Source organism: Camelina sativa, chromosome 2 (genome assembly GCF_030686135.1).
Source record: "Camelina sativa cultivar CO46 ecotype springtype chromosome 2, ASM3068613v1".
Classification (NCBI taxonomy): Eukaryota; Viridiplantae; Streptophyta; class Magnoliopsida; order Brassicales; family Brassicaceae; genus Camelina; species Camelina sativa.
In genome coordinates this window covers 21,088,713-21,112,946 of record NC_141881.1, presented here as the reverse complement: position 1 = coordinate 21,112,946, position 24,234 = coordinate 21,088,713, and the positions used below count along the sequence as shown (strand labels likewise).

Here is a 24,234-nt window from a genome sequence, read left to right as displayed (position 1 = left end):
TAGAACTAATAACCCCCTCTTAAAGTTATTGAAATCTATTGCTATTTTTCTTGGTCACAAATCTTATTAATGGAACAAGTAACACCAAAATATTGAGACAGACTAAATATATGGTTTTTGGAAAGATTGTGATCTTTAGAATATTGCTGGAATAGGCCAACGGTTTAGAATTATGATTTAATTTAATTGAAGATTATGAATCAATTAGTTTAGGAAATTCTGTACATAATACACACATAGTTTAATTTGGCACCTGTAGACATATCAGCTGGAACTTTGGACGCTTCGGTATCCCACAAAATTAGTATACTATACCAGAAAATCCAAACAAATAAAAAAGGCAACCAAGGTGAAGGATAAAAAACAAAAGCCTTTGTTCATTTGTTACCAAACAATTATATAAATTATCTTTTATTCTAAAATTATAATATAAATAAAAAGAATTTTCACTCGTGCTCTAGCACGGGTCCTAATCTAATTTTAATTTTCCTAAGTTGTGGTCCTCCATTGGCCTAAACATTCTTCTTCTAATGGATATTACCTAATTGGGCTGAATTTGAATATTGGCCATTATTGCCAAATGGCTATGTTAAACCTACACTTTAGGCCCATAAAAACTCCTAAACTAAGCACCAGTTTACTCGTTTTGACTTTGCAAAGTCAATGTAATAAATCTAAAAACACTTTTGCATTTTTTCTTTTCATTTTCCACACACTTTTGCATTTAGATCAAATGTTTTCTTTATGAATAACATTTCTCAAATCGTATAACAACATAGACACAAATTTTTTGATGGAGTATGAGTCATACAAATCTAACTATCTAAGCAAGTAGTGAAGAAAAAAGAAAAGAAAAAGGTAAAGCGTGTACTAAAGATCTAGTAGAAGTCAACGGCTGAATTAAGAAGTGGCAAGATGAGACTGTTGCGGGTCACGAAATTCGAAACCCATCCACGTTCCTTATTTTTATTTTACCAAATTTAATTTTGACTCCAAACCACCCTACTTTTTTAATTTTGCAAGCTATATGTATATTTAAAAAAAAAATTCCAAACATTTCTGGCCAGACATTAGGCTTAGATCCACCACTTTTTTGCTTCCAACTAAATATCCATATATACCTTTATTCATGTTGAACTAATTTGACTTATATTTTGTTAAAAGAATGTAGGAAATAAATAAAGATGATTCATTCAGAATTCAAGAAAAGGAAAAATCATTATCTACAGTGTAACTAATAAGTAAATATATAAATAAGTAGAGACAATAGCATGATGAATGGCGTGAAATATTGAAGCACTGCACTTGCTTCATTTACAAACTCAACTTTGAACCTCACGTTCCTTAAGCTTCTCTAAAGCTCTTTTTTGATTCCCCATAACCCCAAAAAACAAAATATCCCAATGCGTTTCATTTAAGGTATAATAGTTTCGTTTTTTTATTTAGTTTCTTACATCTTCCTCCTCTGTTTCTCCAACAAGCTCCTAAAGCTCCATTTGAAGAAAAGAAAAAGAAGATGAAAAATTATACTCCAAGATCGGAAGGAAGAAAGTTCATTATCCCTTCTTTCTTCTTCATCATAGCTCTTTGTATATTAGCTTTCATCAACGAGGTCAGATTCGACAGCTTATTGAGTTTTGGAAGATGTGCTTTGTCAAACGTCCCGATGAATAACAATAATGGTTCATTGGAGACTCCGTTGTTGTCTTCTTCTAGTGATGATGAGATTAGGATTCTCATTGGAATCCTTACGCTTCCTGATCAGTACCCACGTAGGCATTTTCTCCGGATGATCTACGGGACACAAGTTGTTCCGGACGGTGTTAAGGTTGATGTGAAGTTTGTGTTTTGTAACTTGACTAAAGAAGACCAGAAAGTGCTTGTTGCTTTGGAGATTATGCGTTTTGATGATATCATCATACTCAATTGCAATGAGAATATGAATAAAGGTAATTGGTTCATCTCAAAACCACTCTTATTTTGGTTACATGCTTGGTTTGATTATGTCACTTTATGTTTCGGTCTAGGTATTTTTTTATATGTAGAAATTATTAGAAAAACACAAAAGTCGAAATTGAATTTTTCTTCTTTCCTCTAGATTTAGTCTTTAGCAAAAGTCTTAGATCGATTTGGACCGGCTTAATTAGTTCAATTTTAACTAACTTAACTCTTGCAAATATCTACAGGCAAAACGCACACATACTTCTCAAGCTTACCAGAGTTATTCAACGAAACCGATGCACCAAACCCACCGTACCATTACGTAATGAAAGCCGACGACGACACATACATAAGACTAGAAAGTCTCGTTGCATCTCTAAGACCACTACCTAGAGAAGATCTCTACTACGGCTATGTCATTCCATGTCCAAGCATGGACCCATTCGTCCACTACATGTCAGGAATGGGTTACTTAGTGTCATGGGACATTGCGGTTTGGCTCAAAGACTCGGAAATTCCCAAGAAACATTTAGAAGGTCCTGAAGACAAAGTGTTTGGCGATTGGATTAGAGAAGGAAGACGAGGGAAAAACCGGTTTAACGCTAAGTGGTCAATGTATAATTTCCCCGAGCCACCGACTCGATGCACGCATGAGCTTTGGCCTGATACTATTGCGGTTCATTTGTTAAAGAACCAAGAGAAATGGATACGTACATTGAACTATTTCAATGTTACTAGCAATCTCAAGCCTTCCAAATTATACCACATACCGTAGATAGTTATGTTTTTATCAGATTCTCATATTTTTATACTTAACACTGTTTCTCTAAAATTGATTTTGTGATCGTTCTATTACTCTCTCTAATAATCGATATTTTTTTTTGGTCGGATGTGTAGTAAACTAATTAAAGATTGTTTTTTGGGATTTTTGCCATTTATGCCATATTTTAAAATTTTTTTTTTCAAATCTGCCATATTGGTAAAACCTTTTCAAATCTGTCATATTCATTAAATATAACAGTTTCAATTTAACTAGATTACCCTTGCAATTAAGATTTGTTTCGAGGGTGGAAAAACGGGCACGTGATAAAAACATTTTACAGAGTAGTGGACAACATATTTATATTGGAACTTGTCCACCAAAACAAGATGGATAACATATTCATATTGGAACTTGTCCATCAAAACAAAGTGGACAACAAATTAATATTAGTTGTCCATCATTTGAGTAAATTCATAAAACAATTAAGTAATAGACAACATATTAAAGGTGATTTAAACTAGTCTACCACAACAAATGTATAGATCAAATAACAACATCTGCGGATAGAAAATAATATGTATATACTATACATAAGCAAACATAATGATAGACAGTTTTCATACTCATGATAGACAATACTAAAAACACACCAAAATTTTGTCTACTGAGGTTTTTGTCCACCACCCAATTATATTTTGTCCACAATAAACAATTTATATCTAGTCCATAACAATCGATTTTCCCAGATCTAGCCATAACAAACGATTACAGACGATAATTGAGTTTTCGGGAACGGAGAAGAAGATACACGCGTGAGAGAGCACCGGAGAAGAAGAAGAAGAAGAGGACGACGATTGAGTTTCAGAAAAGGGGTTAATTTGCCAAATAACAATTTTTATCCATAACAATCGATTTTCCCAGATCTAGCCATAACAAACGATTACAGACGATAATTGAGTTTTCGGGAACGGAGAAGAAGATACACGCGTGAGAGAGCACCGAAGAAGAAGAAAAAAAGGACGACGATTGAGTTTCAGAAATGGGGTTAATTTGCCAAATAAAGTTTTTTCAATTATTTACTATAATTAATTAAAAGGTCAATTGGGTAATTAAACTCACACCCAATGCCATCGACATGGCAGATTTCAACAGGCATAAGTGGATATGACAGATTTCATAAGTTTTTTTAACTGTACATCGCATATTAGTTAGATTTCTCTTGTTTTTTACCCTCTTACTCTTGCTTTTAGCAAAATTAAGAAAAAATCAAAAATTTGTCATATACACCAACATCAGGGGTATAATCGTCATTTAAGCAGCTGAAGCGAAGGCGGCCTGGGAGAGTGAATGGGCCTCACGAATCAGATACAAGCTTTGACTGTGACATAAGTTATATCACAGACGAATAAGCAAAAAAGCCTTTGTTAAGAAAAAGGAAAAGCGTGACCTAACGAACCTGAACGTCAGGTGACATTATCATTGCTCTCATCGAGAGCGTTGGCCTTCTCTTCTCTTCTTCTTCACCTTTGAGTTTCTCGAGGCCTTTTTTTTTTTCTTTTTTAATTTAATTTTACTGCTAAATACTAGTGTTTACTGTCTTCTTCTTCTTCTTCCTCAGCCGCCGTCGCCTGATTCTATCATCGAAGGCGACGGAATTAGTTTTTTTTTAGGGTTTATCGAGCGAAGCTACTTTTGATTGTTATCGGTTCCGGTTTGTATTCGTCGATCTTCCATTTTCGTATCGTAAGGAATCTTCTTACCTCTCTCTTCTCGTTAGTTTTTGATTCTTTCTTCTCGGTGTAGAACAAACGAGCTGAGATGATCTTATGCTGACTAGTTTCTTTTGAATTTAGTGTTAATGCGGAGAGTGATTGCGTTACGGGAATGATATAGATAGATTCTGCTCTCGATCTGTTTTATAGATAGTTGAATTAGAGGCTCTAGATTTGTGTGTGGGGGAAATGGTATTAGAAGAGACCTGTGTAATTGTAGGAATTTGAAGAATTTGGATTGGTACTTCCAATAGGAGAACTTTAATATCTAATTGGTTGCTGAATCTTTGAATACTGATGATTTGCCTTTGGTAACTCTGTGCGGAGGACTTATGAATCTGCTTTACTTTGTAGGCATTTTTTGTTTTCTACATTCGAAGATGGGAAGTAGCAGTCCAGCTCCGTTTGCAGAGATTGGCAAGAAAGCCAAAGGTAAACAACTTTAACAAGTCTTGGACATTGCTTTGGTGTTTGCTTTTCTGTGTTTGTGGTTACTATTTATTGACTATTTAGTTATTAAATAACCTGCAGATCTCCTGAACAAGGACTACATTTTTGACCACAAGTTTACTCTGACAATGCTGAGTGCTGCAGGAACGGTAAGTATAGGATTATCACTTGGATACTTTCACTTGAATGGAGTAAATCCATCTTATAGAAGTACATAATTTGTTTATATGAACCGTTGAAGATTATTGTGCTACGATATAGACTGTGCTCAAGATACCAGGGACTTGCATATGAATACTGGTATTACATGGTTTTTTACCCCAAAATGGTTGCAGTATATCGTAGAAGCATGCTCTTTAATATCTATATATCCAATTAATGAACGTATCACATTGGTTTGATGAATTGTAAGTTGGTGAATATTGGCTGTGATTCTAGTGTCATACTGTCATCTAAGTAGGGCTGTTTGGTTTACTGCATAATGATGTTTTTCTTTCCAACAGGAATTTGTGGCTACTGGTTTGAAGAAGGATGATTTCTTTTTTGGCGATATAAGCACACTATATAAAGGTCAAAACACCATTGTTGATCTGAAAATCGACAGCCACTCTAGTGTACGCAACTTTCTCTAGTGATGCATGTTTTTGCACCTTAACTGTCGTAAACCATTTATTACTGACCATATTTTTTATGCAGGTGTCTACGAAAGTAACTGTCAAAAATCTCATGCCATCTGCTAAAGCTGTTATTAGCTTCAAAATACCTGATCACAAGTCAGGCAAGGTCAGTGCATATCCCATTATGAGAAACACGACTAGTATCATAATGTCTCAGTCTAATGGTAGTGTCAAGTCATGACCTGTTTATTTGCTATTATTTCAGCTGGATGTGCAATATGTTCATCCTCATGCTACGCTTAATTCCAGCATTGGGCTCAACCCAACTCCTCTGCTAGATCTATCTGCAACTATCGGAAGCAAGAATGTTTATCTTGGTGGTGAAGTCAGTTTCGACACAGCTTCATCATCACTAACCAAGTATAATGCAGGGATCGGTTTCAACAACCAAGACGTCTCTGCTGCACTCATACTGTAAGAAACAACACGATCCTTCATTTTCTCAATCTGCCTTTGGCTGTGGTTAATGGGGACTGTTTAATATTGTAGGGAGGATAAAGGGGAGAGTCTGAGAGCTACTTACGTCCACACGGTGAACCAAACCACATCCTTTGGCGCAGAACTGATCCGACGCTTCTCCAATTATAACAACAGCTTCACCGTCGGAAGCTCTCACTCTTTGGATCCATTCACAGTGGTTAAGACGAGATTTTCTGACAGCGGGAAAGCAGGGATGGTGGTCCAGAGAGAATGGAGACCGAAGTCGCACATTACTTTCTCAGCTGAGTATGACTCAAAGGCTGTGACCTCTTCACCGAGGCTTGGTCTCGCCCTCGCCCTCAAACCATAAAACAAGAAAGAGCTCTCTTATATATCAGTTTGGAACACAAATTAAACAATTCAATTTTTTTCCCCCAAAGTGCTAAAAGATCTCCCTCAAATGGTAGGGTTTGTAGGGTTATGAAATCACTTTTTGCATTTATATTTGTTTTTAATTGTGATGTGAAAGAAAAGGGAGTGAGCAAAACCCGTTTTTTTTGAGATGGAACTTGTTTTTGTTTCTAGAGGCTATGGTTTCTCTTGATTTTGATCGACCTGTATAAACGTACGACAACCTCTTAAGCTAGCAAGATTCTTAATCCATTAGGTGTAATTTTGTCATCATCATTGCTTGCAATAGGGGTTTGCACTGTGAGTAGCCGTTAATTTTGTGTGTTAATCCAAAACAGAAGAAATTTTCACAGCGATGGATCAGTCAGTTTATAATTACGTTTTTTTACTACGAAGTAGAAGTGATCTGCTATATCCTCAAGGTCATTAATGCTTGTATAAGAGAGATTTCATCTTTAGCACATATGAGAGAAGGATGAAACTCTTGTCCTGGCAAGTAACTGATGCACCAGACTTTTGTAATATCTCTTGTCTTCGTATTATGAGTAAATATATACATACATTGCTCTGATTTAATTAAGATTATTATCATGGTTGGGTATTTTAGATAGTAGTACTGATAAAGTTTTCTGCAATTATATTGGTTTTGGTCTTGTAATTATGTTGTGCAAAGATTATCGGTCTGATCACAAGAACACGCAAGGACCAATCAGGTTTGAATGAAGCGAATCCACCCAAACATCTACAAAAAAAAAAAAGGGACAATCATCGAAATTTCTTTACTCGCCGGTTACAAAAAACATAAGCCTAATCAGTTAAACGTACGAAGAGAGACAGACCTCAAGAGTTTTCATGTCCCAAAGTTTAGCCGGAGAACACGCCCTCTTACAGAGTTATTTGCTATTAAAATGTTTTTTTCTTTATAAAAGAAGAAGAAAGTCAAAATTTACAACCACAGATTTTTAAAGTCAGAAATCTTGACCAATCTTTAATGTTCTCAAGTGTTCAACACCCTTGACATTTTCTGTATTCTTTACAATTTTCCGTTTACTCTTCGTAACTTTAAAGTTTGCAAACTTAAACTTCCAATATTTTTGTTGACGAAAAATAAATTCCAGTTTTTTACTGACCAAAAGACTGATGCATACTTTTCGTATATCTTATCTTAAACTCTAAATGTAAAAAGTTAAAGCTGAATCGAAGTAAAAGAATTGCTTATACGCTTGCTCATTACATTTGCGGATTTGCCCTTTCTGGCTTAGTAACAAAATTAAGAGGTAGATAAATATAAAGAAGAAGAAACGACAAAACAACATTAGTTGTACATATAGATTTAAATAGTAGTAAATCAGATAGTTTAGGTGATTCTTGGTGCTATGAATATGATTTTATTTTTTCGTCTTGTAATCTACTCTTTGGTCATGTTTTCGTCAGTGACACGTTTATTCTGATTATGTGAAGATACTTTGGCGTATTTAACTTCGCATTTTTGGGTCCCAAATACCAAAATTAGTAGTAATCTTGGAAAAAATTGTTTGTGCCAATGAATTATTTGCAAATGACACATGTTATATAATTAGTCCCGCCCATACAATGTTCTCAAAGAATCTGTCAAACTGTCATGTGTTTTCCATTCCAAATAATTATTAGCAGCACATGAAATGTTTGCCTCTTTTATTGATTCAAAATCTTGTTTATTCTCTGAGTTAAAACTGTATTGTTTGTTAATAATATGTTCAACTACATTCATTTTAGGGTATAAATAGTTGCAGTGGTTGGGGCGGACAAATCCATCTGCGGATCAGACAACTTTTTATTTACCATTCATCATGTGTAGTTCGCAGTGGTGCGGTTTACAGAAAACAGAAACAAGACCGCAATGGACCAACTGCGGACTGTTTTTTCTTACAAATAAAGTTGGACCACTGCGGTTTGTTGTCTACACTTAAAACAAAACGGTCTGGTCCGCAGACAGATTTGTCCATCCTTACCGCAGTTACCATTCACACCCTTACTTTTTTATTTTCACAAATCAATCATAAAATTCGAATGAAGTCGATTTATTTTCACAAGGCAATTTTACTTTTTAGCTGTGTACCTGTCTGAAACTTTTTACTTTGCAACAACCCAAAAAATCTTTTTAACCTTATATACTTTTCTAGACTATCACATCATCACCACATGGTCCACATCAGTTCTTTACCTTTTCATATTCACACCTGCTAGGCTGCTAAATATAATAATATTTTCCTTTTGGTTTAATGGATATCATAATTTGTTTGTTATATTCCGTTTACATTGTTTACGTTCAAAAAAAAAAAAAAAAAAAAAATCAGTTTACATTGTAATTACTAAATTACTAAACATAAAAGTCGTTTTTTTAATATAAAAAAATAAGTCTTTTTTTTAGAAAAGGTTTCGTGCCTAAATCAATCTCATACGTTACAAACACAAGAAAATCCGTTACAAATTTTGTTATTAAACTACAAACAAAGTCTCCAATACGTTACGTCTTTAACGAAAAGTCTAGACATTAAATCCAATTATTTACGAAAAAAATAAAGAAAACAAAGAGGAAACTCCCAAACAAATATTGACCGTAATAAATCACTCAAATCCAGCAACTCCATTACTAGTTAGCATTAATTTCACATTCAAAGAAAATCCCAATTTTGTATTATATCACACTTTTTCTCTTTTTTACACTTGTGACCCTTTTAATATCCTCCCTCCCACACCACCTCTTCCTTACTTACTTGCCTCTTTCACCATCACCAAACTTTTTTTTCTTTTCTCTTCTCTATAATAAAGTTTTGTCAAACAAAGTTTATAAATTCAAAACCAAACCCATCTCTCATCCTCTCTTCTTGATCTCTCAAAGCTTTCACCTTTCTTCCTTCTTCTCTCCTGATCATATCTCAAAACCCATAACCCTCTTTTGTCTCTCTCATCTTGATTCAACCCTAAAGTTCAAACCTTTCCTCTGTTTTTATCATTCAACTCTGTTTTGCTCTGAACCCAAAATCTCACAAACCCTAAAAAAATATGAAAGAGTATTGGACATCATTAGCTTCACTTCTCGGAGTTTTAGCCTTTTGTCAAAGCTTAATGCATTCAATATTCCCACCGGAGCTACGTTTCGCTTTCCTCAAATTCTTCAACAGAGTCTTCCACCTCTTCTCTTCTTACTGCTACTTCGACATAACAGAGATCGACGGTGTCAACACCAACGAGCTTTACAACGCCGTTCAGCTTTACTTAAGCTCTTCCGTTTCAATCGCCGGTAACCGTTTAAGCCTCACCCGCGCCGTTAACTCTTCTTCCATCACGTTCGGTCTCTCCAACAACGACTCAATCGTCGACACTTTCAACGGCGTTACTGTTCTATGGGAACACGTTGTCACACAACGTCAGACTCAGACTTTTGCTTGGAGACCTTTACCTGAAGAGAAACGTGGTTTCACTCTACGCATCAAGAAAAAGGACAAAACTTTGATACTCAACTCTTATCTTGATTACATCATGGAGAGAGCTAACGAGATACGTCGTAAGAATCAAGATCGGTTGCTTTACACTAACTCGAGAGGTGGGTCACTTGATTCAAGAGGTCATCCATGGGAGTCTGTTCCTTTTAAGCATCCGAGTACTTTCGAAACTTTAGCTATGGATCCGTTAAAGAAGCAACAGATCATGGATGATCTTAAGGATTTTGCTAAAGGTCAAGTCTTTTATCAGAAGACTGGTAGGGCTTGGAAGAGAGGTTACTTGCTTTACGGGCCACCAGGTACTGGTAAGTCAAGTATGATCGCAGCTATGGCTAATTATCTAGGTTACGATATTTATGATCTTGAGCTCACTGAGGTTCATAGTAACTCGGAGTTAAGGAAGCTGCTGATGAAAACGAGTTCTAAGTCGATCATTGTGATTGAAGATATTGACTGTTCGATCAATCTGACTAACCGGAAGAAGAATAGTAGTAATGTGTCGTCGTCGTTGAAAAAGAGCTATTACGAGCCGGAAACAAGAAACGGGTCTGGTTCGGGTGGTTCAGGTGGTTCAGGGGAGGAAGGTGGTAATGGGAATAATACTATAACTTTGTCAGGTTTGTTGAATTTTACAGATGGGCTTTGGTCTTGTTGTGGAAGTGAGAGGATCTTTGTGTTTACCACTAATCATATAGAGAAGCTTGATCCTGCATTGCTTAGAAGTGGGAGGATGGATATGCATATTTACATGAGTTTTTGTAATTTCCCATCGTTGAAGATTTTGTTGAAGAACTATTTAGGGTATGAGGAGGAGGATGTAAACGAGGACGTTTTGAAGGAGATGGAGAGAGTTGTGGACAAGGCTGAGATGACTCCTGCTGATGTGAGTGAGGCTTTGATTAAGAATAGGAGGGATAAGGAAAAGGCGATTAGGGAGTTGTTGGAGGATTTGAAGAGTAGAGGGGAGAGAAATGTGAAAGATGGGAAGTTGAGGTGTGGGAATGGGAATTTGACGGAGTTGGAAGTTGTTGAGGAGCAAGAGAAGAGGGCTATAGGTAGTCAGAATGGTGGAGATGAGGGGGATCATGATGAAGAAGAGATTGAGCTTGAGGATAACATATGTAAGACTAGAGAAGATTGATGTGTTTTTGTTGTTGTTGTTTCTTTTTAAAGTTTTTATAATGTAGAAGCATAATGGTCAAAAGTTGTGTTCTTTCTTCTCTCTTTGTTTGCTGAGTTCACTCGTTCCTTCATTCTTTTTTGGTTGTTGATGTTAGGTAGATGAAACATGAAATGAAAGTAGGAAACTATGAGAGTCATGAAAGTGAAAGAACACAAACGCTATGTTTGAATTTTTAAACGTTTTAAACTATAAAAGGAGAGGTTAGAAAGGTGGTTCAAAAGGCAAGTGGTTGATGTGGATTTTGTATGTGGGGAATGGGAAATGCAAAAAGTGTATCTCATTGGGTACCATTAGCAATATGTATTGTATGTAATTTATATAAAAATAGTTGTACCAAATATTTTGTCAAACTATAACCATTCGTCAGTCAATATCAAATTTATTTTGGAAGTCTAGTCTATGGTCTAAGTCTAAGGTTTGAAAGACTGTAATATCTGAATTTGGCCGGTTCACAAACATTTAAATACATAAGTTATCCAGTCTTGAGAATAAAATATCCAAACACCTAATTTTCAAATTTTCAATTACTAATGTACACTGGTTACTATTGTTTTTCTGTATTCTTATTGAAGACACATGATTCTCGGATCAAGATGATATTGAATACTTAAAAAAACATTTTCAGACATCTTGATCCAACTGACCTTCGTGTATAGCATGTACTCGCCATTTTATTAATAATATCGGGAATGCTACAATATAAACAATATAGATACTTTTTCGTAAAGCCAAACAAAATAATTGGTACTTTTCTGTGTAAGTGATAAATAGAGCTGTCATATATTAGGTATGAGGTTTAGAATCATCCTTGCATTATAATATTTAAGCATACGTTCTTATATGTCAATGAACACTCAAATTATATGTTTTTATTAATCAAATGTGAAGTGTTAAAGACTTAAAGTTAAAGATCTGGTAGGCCAAGTAGTTGCTCAGAGTCTCTTTTGTCATCAACTCTTTTAGAGGTTTGTGTTTAGGATCCCACAGCTTCTGTTATTAATCAACTAAAATTAACTTGGCCACTAGACATGTCACTCTACAATACGACACATATATGTAAATGATCAGTAGTATTATATTATTGTAAACCGTGGTTAGGACGGATTGTAATACCCACATGACATTATTATAAGTTGATAAAGAAATGTCATAGTGGATAATTGACCTAAGAATGACATGTTCTGTGGATTGAATTCGGCTGTTATGGTGTGAGATTATTGGCTTTTTTAGTTCTTAATATACTAATCTGAACAATGTGTTTATATCTATCTATTGATAGGTGGAATTATATATGTTATGAATGATGTAGAGCCAATCCCACATTCCCACCTTTTATAAATTAAATCTGCTGTATTGTCTAAATTGTAAAGCTTGCTTACACAAAATGTGCTTTACAAATTCAGAAAGAAAGAAATGTATATCTTTGATAGAGTTAAGACCCATTAACGAAGCTTTTATTCTAGGTAAATATTCATACAAAAACCATAGTGGTTGGTTACTGGTTAATGTCACTACAAAATCATCCCCTAGCAGTACATCAACATTTCTACCATTTCAACATTTGGGAAGTATATTTTGATGAGCTTGAATGTAGTATTCCTTAATACAAACTATAAAATGTAAAAGCAAATCGGGTAAAACAGATAACATAACAATGAAGAGATGTCAAGATACACAAAAGTACACAAAACCTTACATGACACAAAACAAAAAAATGGGATTAACTTCCAACAAAAGGCCAAACTCAAAAAACATTAGAGAAATTTATAAACAATGTAAATCTTTTTAGAGAGAAACTTATCAATTGCACATATAGACTCCGGTTTCGTACCTGTGATCTACCTCGTAGAAATCTGTATTTCCCTCTGCGGCTGCACGTAGACTGATACCTGACAAAGACGTATTCCCCTGAACCGAGAATTTCACATAGCAGATGATATCTGGTTCTTCTTCGCCGTTCTCCGAATCGAGAGGCATCCGTGCTCTTAGTCTCCCAGGAGTTCCTTTTAGCGGAATCTCTGGGATTTGCCATTTCAGTTCTCGATCGGTTCTGTTTAGTATTGCTTTAGGTGAGACCTTAAGCAATGTGGGATCAACCGGGAGTTTCAGGATAAAGTCCACGTTTTTCAGAGGCTCAGGTAGATCCGGATTTGAGACGTATTGTATCATTAGTGAGAGTAAAGTCCCGCTGACTCGTTTCACCATTCGGACTCTAAGAGGCAACGGGGTTAGTTTAGGTTGCAAGCTATACTTCAGGATAGGGATTGGTTCTTCTGATGGAGCGGTTCTCACATGAAACAAACCGTTCCCTAAGCTACTAATCCGAGAACTCTGCATAGCGAATCTCTTAACTGCAGTAGTACCTTCAACACGAAACGAGAACTCGGTTTCTTTCTCTTCACCAGAGCCTTTGGGTGGCATTGTTTTCAGATAGATAACACCCATTAGTCCTACTCTAGCAAGCAAGGATTCTCTAAACTCGGTTCTAATTTCCTCAGAGACATACATTTCAGGACCCTTCATCTCAGGCTTTTTAACTAAGTTATCGAGATTACCTCCATCTTTGCCTTCCACAGCCTTAGGATCACTAGTGTGCAACAGCTCAAGCCCACCGAGACCTTCCTTCTTTTTAATCTTCTGTGGTCCCATAAACTCTGAAGGATCCAATCCACCTCCCCAAGCATCAGTAAAGGATTCAAAAGTTTCTCCAATCGTAGCCTGTTCGTTACTGAACTCAATCCCACCGTACTGCCCTTCAAATCCTTCCACATTGATGTGCGTAGACTGTGTTGCTTCAGCTGGAGGCAATGTAGTCACTTCTAATCCAGCCAATGCCAAAGTCAAATCCGTTGAGGACGGATCCTTAGTCTTCTTAAAACCACCCACAAGTTCTTTCTCCTTGTTGATCGTTTCACTTGCCGCAAAAGGATCTTTATTCTCCGGTTCCGGCTCTTCCTTCAACTGCTCTGATTCTTGCACAACAGGTGCCAAGCTCGCCGCTGATTCGTCTCCAGCAGCCAAAGTCTCTGCAGGCAACTCAAATCTCGCATTAGAGAATGCGTGCACAGCAGCTTGATGCTCAGCCGCATGAGATTCCACAGCCATCCAACTATCAGCTCCTCGGATCTTATTCTCAGTATCAAGAGCCGAATGAACCATCTTAGCAATCCCATCACCGTGCATAGCACCAAGCATCGCCGCAAGACGGATATTACTAACACCACGCAAAACAATATCAAGCGCCATGTAAACCTCCGCATACTTCCGTCCAAGCTTCTCTGGAGTCACTTCAACACCACGACAAGCAGTAACAATAACACTAACAGCTTGATTCACAATATGAATACACTCAAACACATTGATAGAGTTATCATGATCTGCGACAGTCACACCAAGGATATAGATCGAGTTCACTAATCTATAAACCACACGATACTTGCTCTCAACACCAACAATCACCTGTCCGTTAGAAGCGGCGAGAGGATCGTCACCTACGAATTCCGCCGCCGCGGCGTCGTCGGGATCCGCAACGGAGGAAGACGAAGCAGAAGAAGAAGAAGAAGAAGACGAAGCGTGACTATGTTTCTGATTCGGCTGATGCTGATGCTGCTGCTTAGAGGAAGCTAATGCTTGACGCATTTGGCGGAAATAAGAGAGTGCGATTAGGGCTCGTGCCGGTGGGAACCATTCTCGAGTTTGGAGCAAAATGTCGGATCCATTTGCTGGTTGCAGAGCTAGCGCTAAGCACGACATGATCGCGATTCAGAATTCGATCTGTAAAAAGGTTTACAGTGATTCGCGTCTATTCAATTACTCGATTCGATTACACATTTAGGGCTTCATCTGATGAAGAAATCGATCAGATCTGAGAAGAATCGCCGGAGAAGGAAAAGGGAAAGTGAAATGAGATCTTCGCTGTGATTGAGAAGCAGTGAGTTTCATGAAACGACGCCGTTTGTTTTATTATTCGTGTGTTATCTTATTGGGCCTATTAACGCTAATGTTTGGAAATAAGCTTACTTTTAGAGCAAAACGGTGTCGGTTCTTAGCTAATTTGGCTGATTGACTCTGCGGTCAAGGTTGAAAAGAAAAAGGTAAGAGGATTAACCACTGTCATTTCCTCAATGTTGTTAAATTATCGAACTTCAAACTTTTTTTTTCAGTCAAAATAACATTTAGTCAAAATAACATTTACCTGCACTTTGATGTAAAAAAATATATTTTTTTTATATATATAATTTAACATTAAATTCAAAAAAATTTGACAAATACTTAGAATTATGAATTCATTAATGTCACTAAAATGAATCTAATTTAAACAATTTATATTTGGGATTGTGGCCTAAAAAACGGTGTTGTGGTTAGTGGCTTTGAGCATTTGTCCATTTTTCTTATAGGTGAGTACACCAATTGTTCAACTAACAACTTTTCTCAAACTCTAATCTCAAATAACAAGAGAAAATCCAAATCTTTAAATTCCATGGAAATATATTGAACACATTATTGCCATAAAACATTAAACTTTACAAACTATCATTACTTTTGAACTGATGGACATATTGCGTTATCATCCAAATCAGCTAAATAGTCCAAATAAGTTTTGCTGTCATTTTGCTTTAACTTATCCTCAAAAACTAAGGAAGCCTATGATCAACAATAAGAATTAGAAAAATATTAAAAATGAATAAAACATAAACCGGATAAGAAATATCTACATAAATGTTTTTCATCATCGCCTTTGACGCATAGATTCTAAAAACTTTACAACAAAATATTTTATAATCAATAATTATAATCAACATAACAACATAACAAATTTCAATAAATTTTAAACTACCGATAAATAATTTATACCAAAGATAGCTAATAAAACCATGTTTTCACATGTGTATTACATTTCTTTTACATGTACTTGTTTGTAATCTCTTTGATTGTCAGGGCAATACAGATTAAATCTCTTTCAGCCATTGTCGTTAGCACTTTTGAGTTCAGTTTTCTAAGATAATAGAAGTTAATTAATAACAAAAATATGATCTTGCCATATTAAGAACAAAAATTTCATTAGATTTAGACTAATTCCGTTTCTAATAAATATATGTTGAACATTATGTTAGTTGTGGAGTTTGTTGGTCTTATATTAATGTTGTTTTATCATAATATACTTATGTTGTGTTTAAGCGGTTGAATATCTTGAAAAACCCAAAAAAATAATTAAAAATGTTGAGAAATTAGTTTGAGTAACAAATACTATTAAAATATTGAAATTTGAAGTTGTGAATTTACAAGAGTTTGCATTTCAGTGAACGTAAGGTGGATATATAAACATGATAAATCAGTTAGGTCATAATAAATCATCTAGTAAAATAACTAATACAATTGCTAACTATATTTATACACCTATATATAAAAATAAAAATAAAATTCATGCACTAATATGGTCCAAGAACTCAAAGCATTTATGAAGTAAACGTTCTGCCGTTCCACATTCCAGAACATAAATACGTGTAGTTTTTTAGTCTCCAACAATTCAAAGCAAACGAACTACCTGCCGTTTTTATTCATATGTTGCGTCTAAACGGTGTCAGGTTTGAATTCATAACTTTACTCCATTTGGGCCTGCAGTAAAGTTAACAGCCCAATAAGGGACTAAACGGTGTCGTTCGTACAGTTAGGTTTTTTGTTTTGTACTCTATTTGAATTCTGTGGCGCTTTTATAATTCCCGAGATATCCATATCGATTTTGGCGGTCAAATGAAGCCGGAGAATCTCCGCCGACGACCGCAGACGAATCGGAAACTAACCACCGGCAGTAAAATTCTAGACAGATGTCTTCACGGCGGGATTCCCTGCGATTCTCTGACGGAAATCGTGGCGGAGAGCGGCTGCGGAAAGACACAACTCTGCCTTCAGCTCTCACTCTGTGCCCAGCTTCCGATTTCACTCGGCGGACTCAACGGTTCTTCTCTTTATCTCCACTCCGGGTTTCCTTTCCCTTTTCGCCGTCTTCATCAGCTATTTCGATCGTTTCATCAATCAAACCCTAGTCTTTACTCGAATCACAATGATAACCCTTGTGATCATTTGTCCAGAGAGTGGAGTTTAATCTTCTTGATGCCAGTTAAATGTAGATAAATGCATTTTTGTTTGTGCATCATCGATCATAGGTGCAGGAATCAGAGCTGCATCTATTCATTGAAATCGCATTCTTTAATGCAATATATCCTGTAAGTCACTTGAAATTACAATCATTCTCTGCCAGACTTGTTATCTGTTTCCTCTTACACTTGCCAATGTGACGACTCCAGGAATTGGTGGCTTCCCCTCCCTTGGAGATCAATTAGCAAGTTAGTTGTAGAAACTAAAGAAGATTACATGACCGAGGCTCGTGAAGATAATGTTAAGTCACGGAGGGTTCGAAGTTACGAAAGATAATTAAACGAAGTATTTTTATTTTAATAAAAAAAATGAATTATAAAACGTTCAAATAAAAAGATAAATGAACTATTTAAAGGCTATTTTTTTTCTCTAATACAGTATACAATTGCATAAGTTGTTGTTATCATTAATTTGAATTTTTGACCGAGAGAATTGGGTCGGATAAGTGGTAAACTCTCAAAAGACTATAATATGGGCCGCAGACAGCTGGCTGATATTTGTTACGGTTAGTGGGCTTGAACTGTTTTTTTTTCTTTTCTTTTTTCTGTTCTTTTGTTTTCTTTTTGTATAAAACGAAGAAACGCAAGAGAGAGAGAGATAGATTAGATCTGAGGGCTTGGCTAAGAGATATGGAGGCGGTGGTGGAGGTCAGAGCGGCATGTGAATTCGGGAAGCTTGAAATCGCAAGAACATCAACGGCAAGGAGAAGAAGGAAAAAGTCAAAGACTGGGCTTAAGAGAAACGGCCAACTGGCGTATGTATGTATATCCTCTTCCCTCATGTTTGTTTGTTTGCTTGATCTCTTAGGTCTTCCTCATGTTTGTTTGTTTGATCTCTTGATTGTTTTCTTTACCTGGATGGGTTTTGGTCTTGGTTTTGATTATCCTAGGGTTTTGATATTGGATTTGAATTGGATGGACTCGTTACGGCCCCTCAGCGCTATGATTATGATTGCACCCTTTACGCAAGGCTTGGACTCTACTGCTACAATTTTGAGAAGGTAACTCATTATAATAATATTCTCTCTCTCTCGCTTTTAATTTATGTCTTGTAAATTAATCTCCTGACTGAACATCCTTCCTTGCTCATGAACACTGTGCCCTTGATTCCTCTAATTTGTTCCATGTTTTTTTTTGGTTCGTCAGGGAACAAACTTAAGGTTTGTGGGATGGGAAAAGTTTAATTCTATGTGCACTGCTTACTACGACGTCTACTTAACTTCGCACGCGATGGATCCGGCCTCCAATTCTGTCTTCCCTTTTCAGACTTTGCTCAGTACTACACATAGAAGTTTTGCCAAAGATTATGTTATAGATACGTGGCAGATCTTGGCCTGCAGACCCGCATGTAAGTAACACTTTCTTTACCGCATCTTCTTAATTATCACTGTCTTTCTTTCTTTTTCTCTTCTTTAGAGGACTAACAGTTTCTAGAGGATCACTTTTTAAAGGTAACAAGCCTGTGAATGAACATTGGGACCGGGATACATTGTACAAGCGTCCAGTGCCCACATGGTTGTCTGATGAGGCCTTGGCCAGTGACAACAAAAAGTATTACGTGGTAATTAAGATATATATATATATATATATATATATATATATATATATATATATATGTCCAGATTGGAGTTTAATTTCTTTTATACTTTAATCTTCTTTTATTGGTAAATGCGTTTTTGTATCACAGGTGCAAGAAGCAGACCTCCATGAGAATGACTGGCTGCATCTATTCACTGAAATCGCATTCTTAGCCATCGCAAAGGCTGTAAGTCCTTTGAACTTGCTTGCAAATCATTCATTCTCTGTCTGTAAATATAAACCTTTTTTTTTTTTTTGAACATTCACTTGTCATCTGTTTCCTCTTACACTTGCCAATGTGACGACTCCAGGAATTGGAGGCTTCCCCTCCCTTGGAGATCAACAAGTTAGTTGTAGAAACTAAAGAAGATTACATAACTGAGGCGCGTGAGAAGCTCCACGCAAAGAACGCAATATTCTACATAAGTTACAAGTATAGAGGTGAAGGTGATCCTTCAATTGGTTTCACTGGTGATCACAGAGCTATCATAAGGAAAACCATGGATGGGGAACCAGAACACATGTGTTTCGAAATTGCTTCTGAACGACAAGCCAAGTAGACAGACACTTCCTGTATGCATCTGGTCTGTTGCAACTTTTATCATGTTATATATGTCTACAACTCTTGGGACTAATAAAACGAGTGGGATCTATATTTGTATTAAACATCGCCAAGTGCTAGCTATCTGTTTGCAATGCGTAATAATAATAACTTGTATGAGAGCCAATAACGCAAACTGTACTTAAAACCATGGTGAGTTGACTACTGACCTAAACTATCTTAGGAAATGATCAGTATGGGAGTGAGCCGGTTGGGCTTGATGCCGTCAGTATGAGGGGAAGGCATGGCATGGCATGGTTAAACGGTGAAGAGATTGGCCTAGGATTGCTAGAAAGAACACCACGAATGCGTCTACAGAGGCAAATTCATGCCTAACTGGATGTGGTAAACTAGAAGTAAGCCCTTATTAGAGTTGTCAAATTTGATCATGGTTTTTTTTGGCTAAGGTATCATGTTCCAGGTAGGATGATGAATAGTTGGGATTCATATGCTACCAAGCGAAACTAAAGGAAGAGATATGTTGTTTGTTAACACACACCTTACATAATCAATTAGGAGCAACACCACAAGATATTCATTCATTTGTTAACAAAACCTTTACATTACCAAGCTATAACTATAAAACATTAGAACTCTCATTCTGTCTCCTCAATCACCACGCCACCGCCTTTTCTGGAATTTGATTCCAGAGCTTGCCATACTTCAGAACTCTCTGCTCATTGACCCAACACATCATGAAGAATACTTTCCTCTCTGCAATCCGAACTTGAGACCGCCACCAAGGTTTTTTTTATAAAAGCAGAGAGGATTCGTTGAGCAGGATTCGTTGAGCAAAGCTTGCTTAGTGAGTGAGAGATCAGGCCCTCGTGGGATTTCACTCACAACTCTGGCCTCTTCTTCGACACACTGAACGAGTTGTGTACCTCCGCGTCCAAGAGAGATCGTTCGATCATTGTTTGCTTAATTCTCCGCTCTTTGAAACCCTTTTCTCTCTTCTAAGCTCAAATCATCAAGACTGACACTTCATCTCCGTTCATAATGCTCTGCATAATCTCCTCCGGTAAGACTGAACCTTCATCATCGTCATCCGTGATGCTATCAATTCCCCCCATCTTCTTCTTCTTCGTGAAACCTTTTCAAAATCTCGAGCATCTTCGTTTTGGTTTGATCATCAGATCGAACTTGCTTCAACTCCTCTTTTACACCGGACGCTGTGAGATATTTGTAACAAGCGAGGACAGGTGTTACTGCGAGAAACTGCTTATTACATACATGGCAGATAATCCGCGTAGAAGAAGGGTTCAACGGAGACGAATTTGAACTCTCCGACGTTATAACCGTCTTCTCCGGCATCAAACCTCGCTCTTTCACGATCGATTCCAATTTTCCAAAATTAGGGTTTTGCTGGAAGATGACAGATCTAGAAACCGGAATTTGGGCCCTAAAAGGGCCTTAATATACTAATATTGATAAACAGGTCGGGTTAGTCGGATCCGACCCGGAAAGATCATCTTAAGAAGGATTTCCATGAACGAGGGACCAAAAATGAGATCTCTTCTTATAGTACACAGGATTGTGTTTTTTGTTGAAATATATTTTGCTTTGCATTTTGAATATATGTAAATTATTCTACTTGATAAACAAACTTTACCTGAAATTTTCATATCTAGAAAAATCGAGATGAATGTTTTCTTCGGTGCTATCTTATTAAAACGAAATATTCCACAAAAGATAATTAAAATCAATCTCAAACATGTTTGCATACTTCCCCGCTTATAGCAGAACTAGATAAACCGCACTTGCTGTTTGCCACAAGTCCTTCTTCTTCAACATAACCTGTAACGGACAGTAAATTTAAAGCATGATCGTAATGGACCGGCACTGCAAGCTTCTCAGAAAATGAAAGATGAGATCAGTGTTGTCAACGTACCAGTAGCCTCCTGAGCAGATCTTTGCACTGAGTGTCCAGTGATTGACCAATTCTGGCATTTACGTGCCTGTTCGTGTCCCCCTAGCTCTCCATTGTTGTTTTCAGGCGAATGATCCTTATGAAGCCTAGCTTCTGCTGCTTCAATTTGAGTTCGACCAGTTTTGATACAAGTAGCCGTCAGTAGCCGCCATGTAAGCACTGTACCATTCAACAGTTCATCAATAAAGATCAGATCGGCTTTCGCATATAGATACAGTAGAACCACAAGAATACTGCCAACGGGTAAAGGTAACTTTATATAAATCCGAATAAATGTGGAGGATAATTAGTAAAATTTACCTGGCCAGGAGGATCCTCCATTGTGGTAGCTCCATAGGCTGTTTGTAGGGTAGCAAACTTTCAGTGGCCTTTCTCCAACCAACGCTTTCCCTCGAGATTCTGTGAGATCTGATAATTGCAGTGAAATGTTCAGGAGTAGCCAAGGAAGACAACATAAGTATACAATTTCTAAAGGCAAACCAAGAGAAATCCATTCTTGTGGGGCTAACATTGCCCCGACAAAAAGCCCTCTATGAGGCGACATATAGTTGAAAGTCCATTCCGGAAGTGAACCTGGGGTTACGCTGAACTTGTTGACAGCACTGTGAGAGTATTCCTCTGTCGTATATCCAAAAACTTCATTACGTTGCTTAATAATCTCTTCCATTTCTGTACCTTCTCCATCTTCTTCAAGCAGTAGCACGGCACTCCTTAAGGCCATAGAGAAAAGAGCTTGAATCTCTATTGGGAACCCATAAACTCCCTAAAACACAAGACAAGGCAAGATTAAAAAACAAAAAAAAAAAACGGACAAATTGATGAACAGAGCTCACACTGTCTACTCTGCAAAGACTCACTAGTAATAATTAGTCAAAAAAAACTTAGCTCACCGTCCCAGGATCATTCAAACAGCAACCATCATATAAGAGAGTAGGAAGGATATTAAATCCTTGGCACAAACTTCGTATCTCCTGGCATTCAAGTGAAGCTAAAGCACTTGGCACAAAGTCTCTCACGAACCCCTAAAGAATAAACTCAGGCAGATGCAAGATCAACCCGTCAACAAGACGATAAAATGTGCTTTTAGTCAGAAGTTTACAGCAAATACAAAGGTTCTGTACCTGCTCATAGTTGAGTTTTTCTTCAGAATTATCCACTGCACCAATTGTCCGAACAGCAAACTTCTTCAAGCCCTAATCTCATGTAACAAGAGAAGAAATATATTGAACATTTATATAGCTGATATAACAACGAAAAACATAAAGCACTACAGTCTCATTACATCTGGAATTGGTGGACATATTCCACTATCAACCATATCAGCCAATTGAGATTTATTGGCATCGTCTTCATCATCCTCTTCATCATCCTCAAATTCTTCATCATCCTCAAATTCTTCATCATCCTCTTCATCATCCTCAAATTCTATCGGTGCCTGTGATCACCAATGAGGATTAGATAACTCACTATATAAAGTAACAGAATATAAACAACAATGGAGATATCTACATACCTGTACTACATCATATTCATCTGATAGACATGGATCCTTCAAGAAAATTTATAAACAGACATTAAAAATCAGTCATCATTATCAACATCACAAAATATTAAACTAGCGAGAAATACTCTTTTACCTTAATGCCAAAAATAGCCAACAGAACAAGGTCTTCACATGGAAAAACCCACTTCTTTCTTTCAATCTTTTTACGTGGCATATGTTTCTTTTTATTAATCTTTTTAAACGCAAGAGCTCTGCATATCAAGTTCTTTGCAGTCATATCCTTGATAGCATCTTTGAGTTCTGTTACCTTTGCTTCAGTCATCTCTAACATTAGACCTTTAGAATAATATTTGGTGCATTTATCGAGAAGGAAATTGGCATTGCCTTTCCAATGAACTCGAACGCCCCTATAATTACTTTTCTTTTGCTGAGAAGGGAGCAAAAGTTTAATTAGAAGCAACTAAGAAGATAAGGCAAGTTTAATTAGAAGAGAAGATAATGAGAAATACTTACAAAATGGACGACAATGCCTCGACCAACAATGAATCGGCCTTTGCGTTGTGAATTACGTGGGGAGCCTTTAATAGTTGAGGAACCAGACTTGCTATAAGACGAATTCGTCCTTAATTGCAACTGCCAAGTTCAAAAGCCAAGTTCAAAAGAATACAAACTATAATTATGAATACAAAACAATTATTGGAACAGTGCAGCTAAATGCCATTGGTAAAAACCTGTATCGCCCATTTAAATATGGCTCTGTCTACTGGGTTACCAATGATCTCGTTTTCACCATCCTGTCATACAAAGGGATATACAGTGTTTTTGATCAAAATATAATTGCTAATTGAATAGAAAATTCCATATTGTTTTCTTCATACCTCATTGTCAAACACATTCCCAGATGTGTTGTTGAAAATCCCTTCAAGAATCAAGAATGTTGACTTTTCCGATCCAGTGACTTGGTCATAATTCTTTTCACCATCAACATAGTATTCGATAACTTCTTTCTGAGAAATGAAATAGACACTTAACTGTTGGAGATAACCATTTGGCAAAACAATAAACAACATAAATGACTTTATTTAAGTGTGTTAGTCAACAAGAAAAATACCTCATATTCTTTTCGAAAGCTCCTAAACAATCTAGATGGCATTGGAATTTCCCATTTCTTATTTCTCTTTAAAGTCTTCAATTGCAAGACCATCACATCCATGGAAACTTGGAAATAACCGTCAACTCCGCGACGAAGGACCTGTCCTTCACAAAGGCGATTGTCTCCCCATCTATCACTTTAATTGCGCGTATGGAAATCGCATGCCATGCTCTGAACCTAGACTTTTCTGATGTAGGTCCACGATACTTGC

The 24,234-nt window shown here is 36.8% G+C and overlaps 4 protein-coding genes and 2 pseudogenes across 6 annotated transcripts; 4 read left to right on the top strand and 2 right to left on the bottom strand.

Moving 5' to 3' along the window:
* Positions 1-1,278: 1,278 nt before the first annotated feature.
* Positions 1,279-2,908, top strand: LOC147948976 (beta-1,3-galactosyltransferase pvg3-like). Its single transcript, XM_087486643.1, has 2 exons — positions 1,279-1,949; positions 2,187-2,908. The coding sequence occupies exons 1-2, from the start codon at positions 1,517-1,519 to the stop codon at positions 2,714-2,716; spliced, it is 963 nt and encodes a 320-aa protein (XP_087342769.1). The 5' UTR covers positions 1,279-1,516; the 3' UTR covers positions 2,717-2,908.
* Positions 2,909-4,109: 1,201 nt separating this feature from the next.
* Positions 4,110-6,584, top strand: LOC104734303 (mitochondrial outer membrane protein porin 4). Its single transcript, XM_010453848.3, has 7 exons — positions 4,110-4,447; positions 4,831-4,908; positions 5,008-5,075; positions 5,430-5,540; positions 5,623-5,709; positions 5,809-6,017; positions 6,093-6,584. Exons 2-7 carry the CDS (start codon positions 4,857-4,859, stop codon positions 6,391-6,393), a joined length of 828 nt encoding a protein of 275 aa, XP_010452150.1. The 5' UTR covers positions 4,110-4,447; positions 4,831-4,856; the 3' UTR covers positions 6,394-6,584.
* A 2,563-nt stretch (positions 6,585-9,147) lies between these two features.
* LOC147948975 (AAA-ATPase At5g57480 pseudogene) lies at positions 9,148-11,143 on the top strand (annotated as a pseudogene). The gene has a single exon (XR_015581254.1). The product of XR_015581254.1 is annotated as an AAA-ATPase At5g57480 pseudogene (transcript).
* Positions 11,144-12,732: 1,589 nt separating this feature from the next.
* LOC147948974 (uncharacterized) lies at positions 12,733-15,077 on the bottom strand. Its single transcript, XM_087486641.1, has one exon. The coding sequence runs from the start codon at positions 14,853-14,855 to the stop codon at positions 12,903-12,905; it is 1,953 nt and encodes a 650-aa protein (XP_087342767.1). The 5' UTR covers positions 14,856-15,077; the 3' UTR covers positions 12,733-12,902.
* A 2,676-nt stretch (positions 15,078-17,753) lies between these two features.
* On the top strand, positions 17,754-19,563 carry LOC147948973 (UPF0725 protein At5g63820-like). The gene is made up of 6 exons (XM_087486642.1): positions 17,754-18,016; positions 18,148-18,258; positions 18,404-18,605; positions 18,709-18,818; positions 18,945-19,022; positions 19,147-19,563. The coding sequence occupies exons 1-6, from the start codon at positions 17,888-17,890 to the stop codon at positions 19,393-19,395; spliced, it is 879 nt and encodes a 292-aa protein (XP_087342768.1). The 5' UTR covers positions 17,754-17,887; the 3' UTR covers positions 19,396-19,563.
* A 1,471-nt stretch (positions 19,564-21,034) lies between these two features.
* On the bottom strand, positions 21,035-24,229 carry LOC147948972 (uncharacterized; annotated as a pseudogene). The gene is made up of 13 exons (XR_015568630.1): positions 23,982-24,229; positions 23,749-23,877; positions 23,602-23,664; positions 23,384-23,503; positions 23,004-23,297; positions 22,880-22,915; positions 22,649-22,801; positions 22,488-22,559; positions 22,257-22,388; positions 21,940-22,129; positions 21,667-21,774; positions 21,328-21,525; positions 21,035-21,233 (listed from the first exon to the last, which is right to left on the bottom strand). The product of XR_015568630.1 is annotated as an uncharacterized LOC147948972 (transcript).
* Between the last annotated feature and the right edge of the window lie 5 nt (positions 24,230-24,234).

Coding starts and splice junctions, on each gene's coding strand:
- LOC147948976 (XM_087486643.1), top strand. CDS start 1,517: ATGAAAAATTATACTCCAAGATCGGAAGGAAGAAAGTTCATTATCCCT. Junction 1,950..2,186: donor CAATGAGAATATGAATAAAG/GTAATTGGTTCA, acceptor AAATATCTACAG/GCAAAACGCACACATACTTC.
- LOC104734303 (XM_010453848.3), top strand. CDS start 4,857: ATGGGAAGTAGCAGTCCAGCTCCGTTTGCAGAGATTGGCAAGAAAGCC. Junction 5,541..5,622: donor AAATCGACAGCCACTCTAGT/GTACGCAACTTT, acceptor TTTTTTATGCAG/GTGTCTACGAAAGTAACTGT. Junction 5,710..5,808: donor CTGATCACAAGTCAGGCAAG/GTCAGTGCATAT, acceptor CTATTATTTCAG/CTGGATGTGCAATATGTTCA.
- LOC147948974 (XM_087486641.1), bottom strand. CDS start 14,855: ATGTCGTGCTTAGCGCTAGCTCTGCAACCAGCAAATGGATCCGACATT.
- LOC147948973 (XM_087486642.1), top strand. CDS start 17,888: ATGGAGGCGGTGGTGGAGGTCAGAGCGGCATGTGAATTCGGGAAGCTT. Junction 18,819..18,944: donor ACAACAAAAAGTATTACGTG/GTAATTAAGATA, acceptor TTTGTATCACAG/GTGCAAGAAGCAGACCTCCA. Junction 19,023..19,146: donor TCTTAGCCATCGCAAAGGCT/GTAAGTCCTTTG, acceptor TGACGACTCCAG/GAATTGGAGGCTTCCCCTCC.